We start from the raw sequence: 16,449 nt of genomic DNA on the forward strand, positions 1-16,449 counted from the left end.
ACAGATCCTCCAGCCCACACTCTGCAGGGCACAGCTCACACAGCATCAGTGACCCTCACACATCTCAGAAGCCCAGCAGCGGCTTTCCCCACTCACCAACACACTTTGATGGCCAGTGACATAAACACAGTTCCTAAACCATTTTCCATAACTCAGCTGTCAGTAGCAGCACAAACAGCAGCACCTGTATTCTGACAGACCCAGGAACCAAGAGGCTTCTTGGCAAAGTGTTAGTAAAAAAAAAAAAAAAAGAAATTAAACAAAAAACTTTACACAGAAAGATAATCAACAGGAAAGGCTGTGTGTGCAAAGTTCCAGGAAACATCAGCCATTCCCCCGTGCCAGGGTCACCCAGAGGCAGCAGCAAGGGCCCTCTCCACTGGAGCACACCACAGGGCAGGACGGAAGGAACCTGTGGTGAGGCAAAAGAACCACAAGTAGATAAAACAAAGAAGCAAATCACAAATTCTGGACTGGAAACTCGTTTATTCAGAAATTCTTTTTTTCCTCAATGTTTTGCCGCTGATGCCAAGAATTGTCATTTTACCCAAGAGGGTCCTGATGACATCACATCCCCCCAAAGAGAGAGACAGCCTCCCAAGCCAAGGTAAAAAAAAGATAATCTCAATGTGCTTCACTGTCTCTGAGGACAGACACACCAGGAGAAGATGGCTGGGTCATCTCATGCTCTGAGTAGTAGCCCCAATAGCAACGGCATCAAACTCAGCAGTGTCTGGCTTCTGACAGACTAAGAAAAGGACCTTCTTTGCAAAGCTGTAATAAAAAAAAACCCTCACACAGAAACGAAATCAACAGGAAAGTCAAGAAGAAATAAATAAATCAAACACCAGCCCAGCCCCTGGCACACTAGTGAAATGCTTCTTTCCATGCATGCAAAGGTCCAGGAAGCATCACCCATTCCCATGTGCAAGTGGTCACCTGGAGGCAGCAGCAAGGGCCCTCTGGTGAAGTATAAAAGGGTTTTTTTAAAGAGCAGAATACCCTGTGGTTAAAGAAGAGAACCACAAGTTTTAAAGACAAAGAAAAGGCAAAACACTCACTTGTGCAAGTGGCAGTCTCAACAGGTTCCAGTTCCTAGACCAGCAACCTTGCATGAAAAGGCTTTTGCTGAGCAATAACCATGAAGAACAGAACAAAGTGCAATGAGAAAAATAAAGACTCATCTGTGTGCCAGAAACCTGTGCTTGGAGACAGACAATACATGTGGATCTACACCATGAACACCTGGGTCACTGTGGCTCTGCCACACACGCAACAATCCATGAATGTGCTCAGGAGAAAGAGGCAGAATCCCTGCCAAGAAAAGTGTTCCAAAGCCTGCACCAAAGGATGGGGCTGGTCTGTATCTTCTGCACAGAAGCTGTGGGGAGGGAGCAGCAGGCTGTGGTGGCTGATCCTATCTCAGCCATGGGCAGCACCTCTCTGGATCTCTAGGGAAGTCACCCAGAAAAAAAATCCTTGAGGCATTCTAAGAAATGATGAGGTTAAAGAGACCCAGATTCTGGACTTGAATTGAATGCATCCTGATGTTGGGGTCCTGATGACATCACATCCTCCCCAAAGAGTGACACAGCCTCCCAAGCCAAGTGACAAAGATCATCTCAGCTCTGCTGCACCAGCCCCAAGCACAGACACCCCAGGAGAAGATGGACACGTCTCCTGCCCTGCTCCTGCTGCTGGCTCTGGGATTCTGTGAGTACGGACACGGGGCTGTGCAGCCCCTTCACTGGGAGGGAAAAGCAAAACCCTTCCATTGAATCCAATGCATTGGGTGAAGTAATTAAGGGGGTAAAAAGCAAACCAAAAAGGCTGACTTGGAGCTGTGCTCAGTGAGTTTGGAAGGAAAGGCGGCATCAGCTCAGCCAGCAAAGGGCAGCCAGAGGGGTGGCTGCAGCACCACCTGCACTGGGAAGGGAGATTGATCCGATGAGCGCTTCTGGGAGGAGGGAGAAGGGTGGCAGTAAAGGGCCTCTGCAAGAAGTGCAAAGGGAGTCACTTGAGAGAAGCTGGGAAGGTGTAATGTCCCTGAGAAGGTGCTGGAAGGGCTGCACCCATCCTTAAAGCCTGTGTGGCTGATTGCTGAACACCCTCCATGCACCATCCCAGCAAGGACTCCAAGAAAACCTTCACACCATCCACACAGCGTGGCCCTCCCTTTCCATTTCTCCTTCCAGCCCATGGACAGGGAGGGAGCTTTCCTCAGAGAACCCTTTGACTCTTCCCAAGTGGTTGCAGCAAGGATTTCTCTCCTGCAGGCTGCCCTGGGATTTTTGGCCAGTCACTTCAGATAAAGGTCAGATCTCCCGTGGACATCAACCAGCTCCGGGTGGGACAGAAGCTGGAGCTGGAGTGTCAGACTGACAAGGACAGTGGTGCATTCTGGATCCACCAGGACAAGAGTGGGAACCTTCACACCATCGTCTTCATCAATTCCATTTCTCGAGTCACATTTCAGGGGAATCAGAAATGGTCATCTCGCTTTCAGGCGAGCAAACACAACACAGTCTATCATTTGGCAGTGAAATCTTTCACGCCGCAGGACCAGGGGAAATATTTCTGCGTGATGAATTTGAACCAAAAGCTGCACTTCAGCCCTGGCCAGCCTGTCTTCCTTCCAGGTCAGCAACACCTTCACCCAACCTCACTCAGTCCTGCCAAAATGCCCAGCACCTCCTGCCCATGCCCTTTTCAACCAGCCATCCCTCCTACAAACCCCATTTCCCTGCTTGCTTGCCCAAGGCATCCTGTACCCAACCCACTGGTCCTCCTGCCAGAGGCTCCCTGCTTCCCACCTCTCCCCCTGGGACTGCCCCTGCCCAAAGGCAAACATGTTTGGGCAGACCCAGCATCATCTCCCCATCCCCACTGCTCCAGCCCACCCATGTGCTCTGAAGGGAGAAGACTAAAGCCAAGTCCACCACCACCCCCTCCTTCCTCAGCACACACAGCTCCCAAAAGTATTACCAAGCTCAGGGGGCTCAGGCTTTGTGAGGATGGTGTCAGAAAGTGAGAAACAAGGAGGCTGCAGCTCCCTCTTGGCTCTTGGGAGACCCCATCCAAACTTGGCTCCAAGAAGTTCCCCCCAGAGCTGAGGCCTTTGCTGTGCACAGGAACAGCTGTGCCCAGGCAGGAGAGCAGAAGGGCAGCAGAGATCTGTTTTATTTTATTTCCCTGCATGCTGAATTCATGCTGAATTCATCCATTTCACTTACAGCCACCACTGCAGGAGAACCCACCACCCAGTGGGGCATCACCAAAAAGGACTTGTTCCTGAAGACACCAGATCCAGGTAGCCTGGATGCAGGGAGGGAGAGGGGAAGAGCTAGACCCTTGTCCATTGATACCAAGGAGAATCCTGCAGATATTTCGGGATGGGGGAAGAGTGAAAATCCATACAGCTTTAGCAGAGTTGTTAGGATTAAATTCCATCATTTCATCTCCCATAGGAAAGGCTAAGGATGATGTAAAAAGCATGAGCAGATCCCATGCCTGGGCATCTTTTGCACTAAAATGTTAAGAAGCAATTGCAAGTATCAGTATAGCAGTGAGAAGGGAACGTGCCAAGAGCAACTCCAGCCCTGCATGCATACACCTCTAGCAAATCATGCAAGTTCAGGGCAAACTGGCTGGGTTTGTGGTTGAGTGGCAATGTCTGGGCAAGGAGCCTGGACTGCTGCTTGCACCAATAAAAAGAGGAGGACTGGCTGAGCTGGAGCACCGAGAAGCAGCTCAAGGGTGCTTGTTTGTGCATGCAGGAAGCTGCTGCTGGGCAGGCCCTACAGATCTGACAGCTTTTGGTTACAGCACATGGAAGAGGCTCTAGTTCCACAGTGAGCTGAGAAGCAGGCAGAGGCAAAGGCTGGAAGCTGTTACAGGCTGACACAGGGCAAACTGGAGTCTGGCATAGAGAATGACTTTCATAGAGGACCAGAAGGAATGAATTTGTTCAGAGGTCGACAGTTACCTAATTGCACACTTGCTCCAAACTAATAATGGAGTAGCTCATAACTCAGAATCTGATGGGCTAAAGACAAACAACACAGGAGTTAACACTTAATGGTGGGGAGAGCAAGAGCTGTTGCACAATTTAAGCATAACCTCAACTAATAAAGGAAAAAAAAAGAGTACAAGATGGTCACTGAAAGCCTGTGAAGATGAGGAAGGCATCAGATGCCCCCAAAACACAGAACATCCACAATTTGCTGATAGACCCCTGCTTTTAGCCCATACAAAGCTTCAGTTATTCAGTGAACTTTTCTGAGTGAGAAAGGATTTTGATAAATAAACTCCAGATACACAGTACAGCCAAGATGACCCCACCAGAATCTGTAACTGGACTGGTCAGTTAAAGTCACTTTGTCTGTCCAAGCCTGTACTTGACAGATGACCTGTCACAGGGAATTAACCTAAGCTCCTCCCAGACTCCTCAGACTAATTCTGTGGTGCATTTTGTGCAAGTACTTGGAAGCCACCCCCAAAACCATCCCCTTGCTGTTGCTTCTGCAGCATTCAAGACAGAAAAGCAAATTAAAGCAGGGAAAAAAGAACAGAAACCTCTGGAAGAACAGCAAATAGGCAGTGAAACATGAATTTCCTGTAAGTAGGTTTCTTCCTTCTGATTAATCTGACATCAAATGTGTTTGACACGCAGAGTCAGCACAATCTAATCACCAGATTCCCATTCTGAGTTGTGCTGAATAAATTGAATAAGTGTAAATTTTTGTCATAGGAGATCAACCACATCTGTTTGTATTCCACATTCCTGGAAACCTCCCACATAACTTAGAAACCTTGGGAAATACGAGATTTGCTCTCAGTTCTGAGGGGAAAGAATTGTCAGTCAAAATAGCTACGTTCATATATATTTATTTCCTCTCCCCGCAGGCAAATGTCTCATGGATGATGCTCAAGACTTGAACTGAAACATTATTTGCACCTTCCCCATCCCCTTTTTTCTCTAGCCAAAGGAGAAGTCCTAGCCATAACCTGACAGTAAGAAGAAAGAAACCAACAGCAGCGTCACCAACTCTGAAAATAAACACGAGGCAGAGGAAATGCAGGAGAAAAGGGGATCTCCTTTTAAAGGCAGAACTCAGGGAAGGTTTGCTCACTGCAGCCTGGGTCACAGCACCCACCAGCTTCAGCTCTGAGTCTTTGTTCCAGTCTGCACAGCTGTTTTAAAACACCCTTCAGAAAGTGAAAAGTTCTGAAGTGGAACTGGACAACACTTCCAGGGCTTTTGTGTTTGAATACACAAATACAGCTTCCTGTAAAAATTAGTACAAGTTAGTGTGATCTGAAACACCAGTTCCTATAGCCAGACCCAGCATGACTCAGTAAGAGCTTACAGGAGGCTGTCAACAGCTCCAGTTCCTGTATTTCTCTACAGGGCTGCTAATTTAATGCAAACTTGAAGTCATAAAGATTAAATCACCCATCTCACGTATGTACATTTTTGTAAACCACTCTTCTTTTTTTACATATTAAGCCTTGAATTAAATTCAGAGTACTGATGTACTACCACATTGCAGCTTTATTCACTACAAATCACTGCTGCCAAACTATTTTTTTTAATCTCTTATTCCAAAAGCTTCTTTCCCTGTACTTCAGTCTCTCCTATTCACAAAAGGAAAGGAGTAAGGGCTGGGATAGATTAAGGACCATGTTATCCCTCCCTGCCCAAGAGACAAATCAACCTCTGAAGTGATAAGCACAGAAGGAAAAACTGTATCTTGCAGTGAGCAAACAAACCTTGCAAGGAAAATCTAACCCAAACTTACTGCCTTTAACTTGGCAAGTTGGCTCCAAGAGATAAGTAACTTCAACTTTGAATTTCAGCAACAGCCATCCTGTAAAGTGTCAAGAAGAAAGATTCAAAGCAACAGGATGGATACACGTCTAAGCTAACAGAGATCAGAAGCTGTGACTCATTACTGGTAAAATACAGCATCCACTTCAGCTTCTCCACACGTTAATTAACCTCACAGAGAGGAGACTGAAATCAATACAGTGTTTCCACAGAGGAACACCGCTTTTAGGAGGAAGATTATTAGTTGGTCCATGCCTAGTTGCAATGTGCAGCCCTGAGGTCACAGCAGGAAACGACTTAATTAAAAATACTTCAGAGAGCAAACATCCAGAGCACTAACAGCAGATGAGGACATGAACTTTCTGGAAATGACAACCAAAAATGTACAATACCTTTGAAGTTTAAAAAGGCTATGTGCTACTTTCCTTTCCTACTCTTTTGAAGTTTTGATAATGCTTTGTAACACAAGTCAGACCTGAAACACCACAAGAACATATCGCAATACATTTCCCACTTCAGGCATTCACAAAAATAAAATTCAAGTCTATTGACAGAGATTGAACTGACACTACGAACAAGCTGCTGCTATGAAAATCAAGTTTATAAACATCCATTACCTTCGGAGGACCCGTAAGTTAAACTTTATATGAGCATGGTCAAAAAATTCTTGACTTGATGCCCATCCACACCACTAATGGGTGCACTTGCTCAGAGCTACTGTTCTGACAGTTTGCAAAGGGGAGAAGCACCAGCTGCAAGCCCAGCACAGCCCAAGGAGTGGCACGGTGATCTGGTTACAGACACAAACATGCTGAGCATCTTTACTTCCATCCTGCAGCATGAAAGGCACTTGGGACACACAGGGCTACTTTGGGGACTAGTTCAAGGCTTCACAATCTGGTCCAAAAATGTAATAGAGACAGATACCACTGTAGCTTCAAAATCAAACACTTCTTTTACTGTGGATATTCCCACCCTGATAGGAACAGTGCACACACAGCAGATGCCAATTATACTTGAAGTATGGAAACCACAGAGTTTTATTCACTTTTCCCCTGCAAGCATGTTCTCCAGTTACCAGAAGCATAGCAGGCACTAGCAGGAGAGAACCCACATCACTTCACAGGGCAAACTGGATTATTTTTGCCAACCAAATTGCAGAACTGCTTCCCAAATGCCCAGCACAGCCTCCTGAGCACGCACGCTCACAGTACTGAACCATGAGCATCATCTGTTGGTGGAGCTGCACAACTGCAGGCAAGGATTTTTAAGTCAATGTCCAGGCAGGGAAAGAATGATCTGGTGAAAAGAGCTTTTGAATTATCTATGGATCCATAACATGCACTAGTTAAGGTGATATTTAATAACCAAGGTGAATTTGCACCCAATTTCCATTTAATAACTGTTTCATCATTGGGCTCTAAGCTATTCATGTTTACTGGTATTCACACCAGAGCTAAAATACCATCATGTAACAGAGGAAGATACAGCACTCATACTTCAGGCTGGTTGTGTGGGGGTTTGTTATTATTCGCTGCACTTTTTGGGTTTTTAATTACTTCATATGCCATTTCATATAGATGCAAAGCATTAAGCAATTCCAGTCAGAAAAAAACATTAAAAGCAATTTCAGCAAGACTAGGAAACCTACATGGAAAATAATATCCTCACCCGTTTATTGTTGATTTTACCACTTGGTAACGCGGCTGTTTGGAACTCAGTGTGAATACAATGTAAATTTTGCAGAAAATCACACACCTGTATTTTTTCACATGTATCAAATACATCTGACGTTTAAAATTTGTGTGCCTTGACTCGCTCCTCACTTTATAATGTCTCTGTAGGTTTGTCCATTATCACTGATCCCATAAGAGTCCAACTCAGTCTCTCCAGTCAGGTACAAATTCCAGACAAATTCAAAAGGTGTAGATTTCCCAAAGACGGTCTTCTCTGTAGTGCATTGTGCTAGTGCATTCAACCAGTGTGTCAGTGTTCAACCAGACAAGCTTGGGGTTGGTTGGTTGTTGTTTTTTAACTACACAATACAGAAATATAATTTTACATGTAGCTTTGCATGCCTTATGGCTGCTTGCCCTACTATAGGACAGTGCAATAAATACAAATATATGCACACTAAAAAAGATTTAACTGCCATGATCTATGTCTCCTTTATGAGTACAAATTTACCTAGTCAACAATATGACAAATTTAGCAGAGAAAGTGGCAATGGCAGTAATATTCTACTACAAAAACAAGGCTAGAAGCAGTGTTCTCAAGCTACAGAAAACTTGCTACCTCCTAATATATGATGTAGGGCCCAGTTCTGCCAAGTGCAGAGTCGTGATCAGTAGATTGCATCAGAACATGCTTTTCCCCCCATTTAACAATGAATACTTCTACAATTTATTTGGTTTTGATAACTGTTTATAAATAGCACACTATAATGACTAGTAAACTATACAGCAACATGACAGTTATAGCCTAATCCTGAATACAAAGTTCAAAGAACATGACTACAAAGGCCAGAGAGCAAATGTCATCAACTAAAAGCATTTCCACTTCAGAATTTATTGAATGGTCTCTTACACAAACACTTCTCCATCATGAAACCAGAGGAACAGGATTTCCTATTCCCTCTCTGCCCCAGTAGTAGTTTAGCCACACATCACCCTTATAAATTAGTGATGGATTTCAACAGGTAGCCCCTTGGGGCTATATATTTTATATACTTTATATATATGCACATTTACTTTGAATTCTATGTAAAAGTTGAAAAAATGTTTGAAAGAAAAACTCAGAATATATCACAGCATTTTCAGCAAAAAAAATACAAATTAGTTTTATAACGACTATTCAATTTATCAAACTTTTTTTTTTCTGAAGTATTTACCTTTAATTATGTACACATTACAGGAAATAAAACTTTGTCCACAAACATTCTCTAAGATGACAGTTATCAATAAAATGATAGAATAATAGCAGGAAGAATATTAAACAAATGGGGGTGATCAATTTCTGCTTTTAAAAAGTAAAAATTCACCATATAATTAAGTACAAAAACCTGCATTGAATGACAGCTGCTGGTGTAGTAACTTGATCAGGTATGGAGACCAAGAGTATAGTAAAGCCCTATGGTAATAATATTTCTGTAGCATTTCCACTTGGTATGTATATACTAAATGTTGGCAAAGTTTCTGTAGCATTAGCTTATACAAACATAGGAGTCCTCAGTCTGCTGCATAAAAGGGAACAACTGTGTTTTAATTCTCCTGAAATGCACCTGAAATCCAGAGTGTCACTTACAAACTGCATAATGAAACTTTTCTTCAGAAAAATATCTGTTTGGCATCTCCAGGGCTCTGTTCCATTGGACAATAGGGGCATTTTAATCTGGGGACAAAGACAATGTGTTAGAATTAGGGCAATGTGTGACAACGGAGCATTAAAGCTACTGAGTTTTCCCCCTGTAGCAGGAAACAACTGCACTCTTAAGCCACAAAATTTTACTTGGCTCCATTAAAAGTCACCTTTAGCTGAGAGAGAACTTACCATGCTTTTCCTTCTAGTTATAGTCTCCCACCTTTCACCCACAAACCCCTGAATTACTAGATTATCATAAAGAGCAACTTCTCTGTAGTTACTATTTCTACTTCTGGATTTGCTTGATCCATTTTAGAATCACAGAATGGTTTGGGTTGGAAGGGACCTTAAGGACCATCTCATTCCAACCTCACTGCCATGGGCAGGGACACTTTCCACTAGACCAGGTTGCCTGGAGCCCCATCCAGCCTGATCTTGCAGAAATTTTAAATCAGTTGGCAGCTTTCACTGTGGCTTCCTCAATATCGAGTTCATTTTAGTGTCTATCTCCCAAAATGCTGTGATTTTTCCAACCCACTTAGGTCAGCTCCTGCAGGCTATGACTGAAGGGTCAGCCTGGTCTCCCTTCATACAATTGAGGTCTTCATTCATACAATCCCACCAACTTACAATATTTCTTCTTTTTGAAGGAATTGATTCTTTTCTGAAGTACTGATCCTTTTTGCCCCCCATCTCCTATGTTTGGGCATTTTACCTTCTCCCCCCAGCCCTCCACAGTTAATATTGTCAGAACTGTGCTGCCAGTAAAACTTATCAATGAAAGCACTAGGAATGAGTTATCAGGGACAGGAATGCTGTAGTAGCACGTTTACTGCTTAAAATGGCTAAAGTCACCCACAAAGGCATCCCTTAAGGCTTTTCTAACAGAGCACAGAATGCAAACATCACTTGACATTTTCATTCATAGCCTCACTTATTTTCACACTGGATTTCCCACAATGACTTACAGCTCTAAATTAAGCTGACAGCCTCCACAGAAGCTGTATATATTCAATCCAAATAACCACTGTTCTTCCTCAAAAAAAATCTCTACAGATTTCTCTCTCCCATTTCCTGCTCCCCGAAAGCCTGAAGCACCCCACAGATATCTAAGGAGGTGTATTTCCACAGTTATAATTCCCCTCCTTGCTCAATTACTAAGCCATATTTCCCTCAGAGGTTTAATTTCATTTTTCAAGAGATTTTTCATGCATTACTAACCTTGCTCCCAAGGAAAAACTGTGTGTGTAAAGCCTTCCAGATTGAATTTAAGACAACACAATGGTGGTTACATTGTGAAAAAATACTCTGCTCACTGCATTCCTTCACGCAAGCTCACTTTCAACGTCAGAGGGTTTATTATGCTTTTCTCCAGTGCATCAACCCAGCTTATCCAGCTTTCAAGCCATTCTCCAAGATTAACAAGCTTCCACCAACCACCTAATTATGGACTCAGTTTTCCCAAAACACAATATTCTAGTCTTAAGATGTGTCCTTCTCTGTATGTTGTTAGAGATAAAAGGATGGTACTTACTTGCTGCCATTAAACATTTTATTCAAAGCATCTCTGGATATAATATGACCACAGACTAATTTCATAGGTGGATTATTATCTGTTGTTTGCTGACGAAGGATGGGACAGGCAAATATTGAGTGATACCAGCACTTTTTACCAAGGTCTACTTCAATCTGTGGAAGAAATTAACATAAAAATTTATCTTGGGAAATTACATTTCCAGATAATATCCCTTTAGGTCATGGTCCTTACTTAATAGCTTTCACAATTCAGCTGTGAAAGCAACAAAATCCATTGTGTGGATGCCTGACAATTTTCTGGACATAAATACTTAATTGTGATCTTAAAATGGTTATTTATTGGGGATGGAGAGTAACAACAACACAGCATATTCTGCCAAGGGACAAGTGCAAATTGTGTTGCAGATCTATGCCCTGGCAGGAAAACTGAGCTGGTGACCCATCAAGACTTTATGGAAATCATTGGCTAGGAAATTAAAAGTTTACAGATTTCATTTTAGGGGGAAATTAAAAAAAAAAAAAGAGAAAAACCCTTGTATTGATTATATTCATGTTCTACAGATTCTTAAAAGGCTCTGCCAACACCTTCATGTCATATGAATAATGAAGTGTATCACAAGCACTTATTTTCAGTACCAACACAAGATATGTGCAGCACAACTCTTGCCATGAGTACAAAATTATTTCATAAAGGGACATATAACAGGGAAGAACAGGTCTGTGACTTTAGTAACTAAGAACTGCAAAAATCACACCCTGTGTACCTAAAGCACCTGGCTCTGACCAGTCCTCTGTTTCAAAGGTTTAACCTTCAACAAAACCTGACAATGTGACCTTCTGATGTCTTAATCTGGTACTTAATCTGTCTTTGCACAATGAAAATAAGGTTTCCCAGCCCCATACTGCCTTAGCAGAACACACTAGAGACCCTTCAGTTTAGAAAATGCCAGGAGATAAACATGTATTATTAACTGATTTGCATCAGACAGCAATCTTTTTCCAAATGCTCCCTAGGAATCCATTCCTGGCTGGACAGCAAGGCAGGAATCTGTCACACTCGGAGGTTACACTCTCAGCATTACTGAAAGCACAGCTGGGAGAAAACTCAATACTCATCCTTACTCTATAAATGCATCTCTTCCAGCTGCAATTGAAGAGGCTAACTCAGTTCATGCCCAGTTTGCACTAAATAAGTTTTCTTTCCAAATCAGGAGCAGGTCACTGGAGAGCTGCTCACACTCGGTAAGAGCTATAAAGGGAAACTGGGGTTTCATAACAACTGAACTTCATTTCAACTGATATAAATGAGATGTGCTGGAAGCATAATGCACTGGATCCCAATTCCTATGTCCCCAGATGCAGCACTAATTCTTTCATCTCCTGTCTGCCTGATAAAGAGCCAGTGCAAAGCAAGCCCTGGACTGAGCTCAAGCCTTGCAATTGGAAGTGAGTGTTTCTCTGTGGGATCCATTTTCTTCCCAATTATACAGAAACATCTCTGGGTAAGTGGAAGGTGAGAGCATCAGTTTCTTTAAGGTCATTTATCAAAGACCCTTTCAATGCAAAAGGGGACAAGTGAAAGGGGGAGCAACAAACAAAACTGAGAGGTACAAATCTGATGGACAAAAATCATAGAGATAATAACAAGAAACAACCATGACAGGTCATCAAGAAACTGCAACCAAACCCAGACTTTGGAACAGATACAAATCTAAACCCGAGGGTCTCTGAGGAGAGGGGGTCAATAGAACTATATTAACAGTAGGAGGAAAGTGCAGGGGAAGGAGACTGCGGAAGAACAGCTGGAAAATGGTGTAAAAGGGGCTAGGAGGGCCATGCTGTAATTTGGGATCCATGAGCATGTGCTTGCCTGTGAATCTGGAGTTTGTGCTTTCACTGGCGAATGTCAATCATTTCCAGCCAAGGAGAAGGAAGAGATCTTGGCTGTCTGTACTTATGTTTTAGATGAGTCCTGTGTGGGAGCTCCTGAGGGCAGTGCAGTGTCTGGGGCAGCCTGTGTGGCCGGTTGGGTCAGTGTCTAGGTGTGTGGGGGTGTCTGTGAGCCCCAGGGCCTATGCAGCAAAGAGCCCCAAGCCCCAGAGCTGCTGGAGGTGGTGGCCATGTAAAACATCCCATAACATGCAGCACAAAAGAAACCTGAAAACAGCATTTGCCACTAGAAATCTGCCCCAGGGATAGCTCAGCACCCACTCACCGGGAGTTCGTCCTTCTGGTTCCAAACCCCTGTGCACTGCCTTTGCTCAATAACTGCTTTGATATTGATTAGAGCTGGTAATGCTACACAACCTGCCGAAAAACTGCAGAAAAAGGACATGTTCAGATAAGGTGCATGTTAGGAAACCAACACTTTTCACATTTCTATTTTAAAGGTTAACTGGGACACAAGGTTTTGGTATTTTTTAATTTACATCTTGTTTTACTTGGAGGGAGCTTAGACGTACAGACAAGCAAGGGTTTTGGGGGAGATTATCAGATATCCACATATTTTAGGCTGGGGCCCTCAGGTACTACATTCTAGACAGAAAACAACAGTTAATCCCTCTCCTGAGATTTGTAATTAATTGATTTCTTCTACCACCTACTTTGAGCTGTACAGGAGAAATACATCACATTAGTTTATACAGGAGGCTGCCCTCAGCTGTGGTGGAGTACGTGCACCCTGAGTTCCCATGTAACCCACACATACACACACCCCATAATCCTTTAATTACATGTAATTACCATGTAAAGAAACGTGTCTTTCCACCTTCACCTTAAACCAATAAAAGAAAGGTAGAAAAAGCAGGTAGGTAAGGGAAGGAAGGACAGCAGGGCCTGTGACAGAAACAGCAGTATGAAACTGCCCAAAGTCTGTGTCCCAACAAACAGTTCAGCCTCCTCTGGGATTTACCCATTACCAGAACTTAACATTCTTAACATTAGTATTTGGAAATACTTCTGTATTCTATGAAAGAATGTGTGACACAGCTTCCACAAATTAACAGGTGATTTGATGGATTAAAGTCTAATGACAGTACTGGAAATCATCAGCAACAGGATTTGACCTTGCTACCAGCCTGCTCTGTTTGTCTGGCAGATTATTTTACTATTTGTGCAAGTTTTACTGTCTACGTAAGTCATGCCTTTCCTCTACCCGAAACCTGTGGATCTCTTGCCTAAGCTAAAATATATATACATACATATATATATACATTAATATATACATATATGTATAATTTTATCTCTCACCTCCAACTGGCCATTTTAACCCTTACACTTAATTTCTTAATGCAGCCCTAAGTGTAACTTGTGTTAACCCTGTGAAAAGTCTAACAAATAGTATTTGTATGAAAACATCTTTGAAGAGTCCTTTCAGAATATAAAAACTCAAGTAAATAGTAAATTCAAATTCCTGTAGTCCTTCAAGACCCCAAACCACAACCTCCATAAAACAAGAGTTCTTCCACTTTCTCCACATAATAATTCAGACCATGAGTTATCCTGTACAGGATTAGATAAATATTGGAGAAGCCAATCAGCATTAAAAAAGTGCCCACTATTCATGTTCTAGGAAGCAAAATATTTTACAGCAGGGACTTCAAGCTTATTTAATTCCTAAAGGATCTGCAGCACTCCAAGGTCACACAAGTTTGTAACAGTCTTGTTTATGACAAGACCATTGATACCACCTATACAGTAAACACATTTCAGCACAATCAATTCCACACCAGGAGCAAAGCAAGTGTCCAACCACTCCAAATATCAGTAACAGGGATTTTCCACTTCACAGAAAATCTCTTGACCATTTGCTCTGAAAACCGCCTTGCAGCATCAGTGCATGAACAATGAAAATCTAAAGGACTGCTGGTTATTTGAATGAAACAAGAGGAAGATGAAAGTAAAAACCCAGAGACTGAAGCTCTAAATACCTATAAAACACTCAAACAAACTTGGAAGTTTATTGTAGAAAAACAATTAGTCGGAAGTGCTCCCTTTGCTGTTTCTGTTGTATTTTGTGACTGAGGCACAGAGAGGAAAAGCAGAAGGCTTAACAATGTAAGAGCTCTAAACCAAGTACAGAAGTCTAACAATAGTGAATGGAAATAGTAAAAAGAAAAAATAAAGCCAAAACAAACAAAAAAAAGAGGAAGCAGTGAAGCTTCTGCTAAGTACCAAATCCAGCCCAGAAAGATACATATTATTTATTTTTTATTTAACATCTGAAATGAAAATGAGAACATAGGGGAGTATACTGGGGGAACTGACATGCAAAGGCTAAATAGCAGCTAATCTGTTTTATCTTCAAAGAAGCTAGAAGGAGATTTAGTTGGGTTTTCTTCATATTTCCAACAGCCTCCAACAGATTTCCATTTTGTCAGATTAGCTACTGAGCTTAAAAGTGCCTCTTTCTTCTTTGCAAAAGAGGCCCAGGAGACAATTTGGAAATTTTAGCAGCTGAAGCACAACATAACTGTTAAGTATTCTTCTAAGAAGAAGACCAGTAATGTGTGGATTAAAAACCAAAATTATCAAATGCTGATGGAATTACGGCCACATTTTCAGCGTTATTTTTCAGTTTAACAGCAGGGACAGTTGTCACACATTTGTTGTGGGAATAACTGGCTGATTGCCATCCTCATCTTTCATAGTTATGTCTAAACTATGGAATATAAATTCCATCCAGGAATGCTTCCTCTTGAGCTGTAGTGGTACAGGGTAAAACCCAGCACACAGGAACCTCTGGTTTTTAATCTTTGCAGATCTTGTATTTAATGCAAGCTAGATGAGACTACTCAGAAGTCATTTCTTTTGTCCTCAACAAGAAACAGGAACCAAACCACAAAGTACCTGGTATCAAAAGCAAGAGAAAAGTAGCATACCTAACACTGAGAGGAGATTCAACTGAGAGGCCCAGGAGAGCACATGCATCCCTTGTGAAGATGTCACAGATGTCAGCCCACTGGTTTGCATCCAACAGGTGAACGTACGGGGAGTTCTCGATGCCTTGCCGCAGGTACACCAGGCTGCCCATCAGAACCTGGATATCTGGGAGGGACCAGGAACAGCAGAGTTTGTACAACAAACAGAAGGTTCTGTCTCCAGCTGTAGCTTTCACATGGAAAACATCCTCACCTCCACAAAAAACAATTAGAACCATGACAGCCAGAAGAGCTCCACTCCTGATACTTTTTTGGCTAGGGAGTTGCCAGGGTGTGCTGCCTGGGAATTTGCTTCTAGCAGGTTTACTTTTTTGTGAGCTTTCTGGCACACACAATACCCTAAAAAATAGGCTTTATTGGATTCAGCTTGAGATGGCTCATTTAACTCACATGTTCTCCATTTTTCAAAAGTTTAATTTCTCTTTGTATTACCCCACGCAGCTTAAAATAGCAGATGACTATTCCAAGAACATTCCTCTGCATTTTTAGCACTTTACTCTGTCAGCAGGCCTATTCTAGATGTAATCTCCATTTTATTTAAAGAGTCAAAAACCTTAAATTTAAGCAAATGTGCAAACATTCAGATATTATTTTTCAGCCCCTCTTAAAAAAGAAAAAAAAAAGGTAATTCTAATTGTAAGGATTTGGGTTATACATGATAAATCCAAAAAGAAGAAGCCTTTAACAAACTGAAAATAATGGAGTAAAACATACTTGGAACATGATTTATGTTTTACTACAAGGTGCATATCCCAGTGCTTTAAATCCCCTTACAGTGACCAA

The 16,449-nt window shown here is 42.3% G+C and overlaps 2 protein-coding genes across 5 annotated transcripts in view; one reads left to right on the forward strand and one right to left on the reverse strand.

Annotated features, from left to right (window-relative positions):
• RMND5A (required for meiotic nuclear division 5 homolog A) overlaps positions 1-16,449 on the reverse strand; it is a 50,905-nt gene that overhangs the window by 17,361 nt on the left and 17,095 nt on the right. For 2 of the 4 annotated variants that reach the window (XR_015772630.1, XM_088055972.1), the window contains exons 6-9: positions 15,607-15,772; positions 12,942-13,044; positions 10,725-10,879; positions 9,134-9,220 (exon numbers count right to left, since the gene is read on the reverse strand). Coding sequence is in view for 3 of the 4 variants with exons in the window: in XM_088055972.1 (XP_087912098.1) it covers positions 9,157-9,220; positions 10,725-10,879; positions 12,942-13,044; positions 15,607-15,772 (488 nt within the window). In the remaining variant the exon portion in view is untranslated. Of the gene's footprint in view, positions 1-7,482; positions 9,221-10,724; positions 10,880-12,941; positions 13,045-15,606; positions 15,773-16,449 lie in introns of those variants that run through there. The other 2 variants (XM_014260894.2, XM_005517922.3) reach the window with 2 other exon arrangements.
• On the forward strand, positions 435-7,865 carry LOC102114035 (uncharacterized). The gene is made up of 2 exons (XM_014260931.2): positions 435-1,713; positions 2,277-7,865. The coding sequence occupies exons 1-2, from the start codon at positions 1,668-1,670 to the stop codon at positions 3,029-3,031; spliced, it is 801 nt and encodes a 266-aa protein (XP_014116406.2). The 5' UTR covers positions 435-1,667; the 3' UTR covers positions 3,032-7,865.

The sequence above is a fragment of the Pseudopodoces humilis genome, chromosome 6 (assembly GCF_049639895.1).
Source record: "Pseudopodoces humilis isolate 2021_Gansu_Grassland_sample_001 chromosome 6, ASM4963989v1, whole genome shotgun sequence".
Classification (NCBI taxonomy): domain Eukaryota; kingdom Metazoa; phylum Chordata; class Aves; order Passeriformes; family Paridae; genus Pseudopodoces; species Pseudopodoces humilis.

Coding starts and splice junctions, on each gene's coding strand:
- LOC102114035 (XM_014260931.2), top strand. CDS start 1,668: ATGGACACGTCTCCTGCCCTGCTCCTGCTGCTGGCTCTGGGATTCT. Junction 1,714..2,276: donor GCTGCTGGCTCTGGGATTCT/GTGAGTACGGAC, acceptor TCTCTCCTGCAG/GCTGCCCTGGGATTTTTGGC.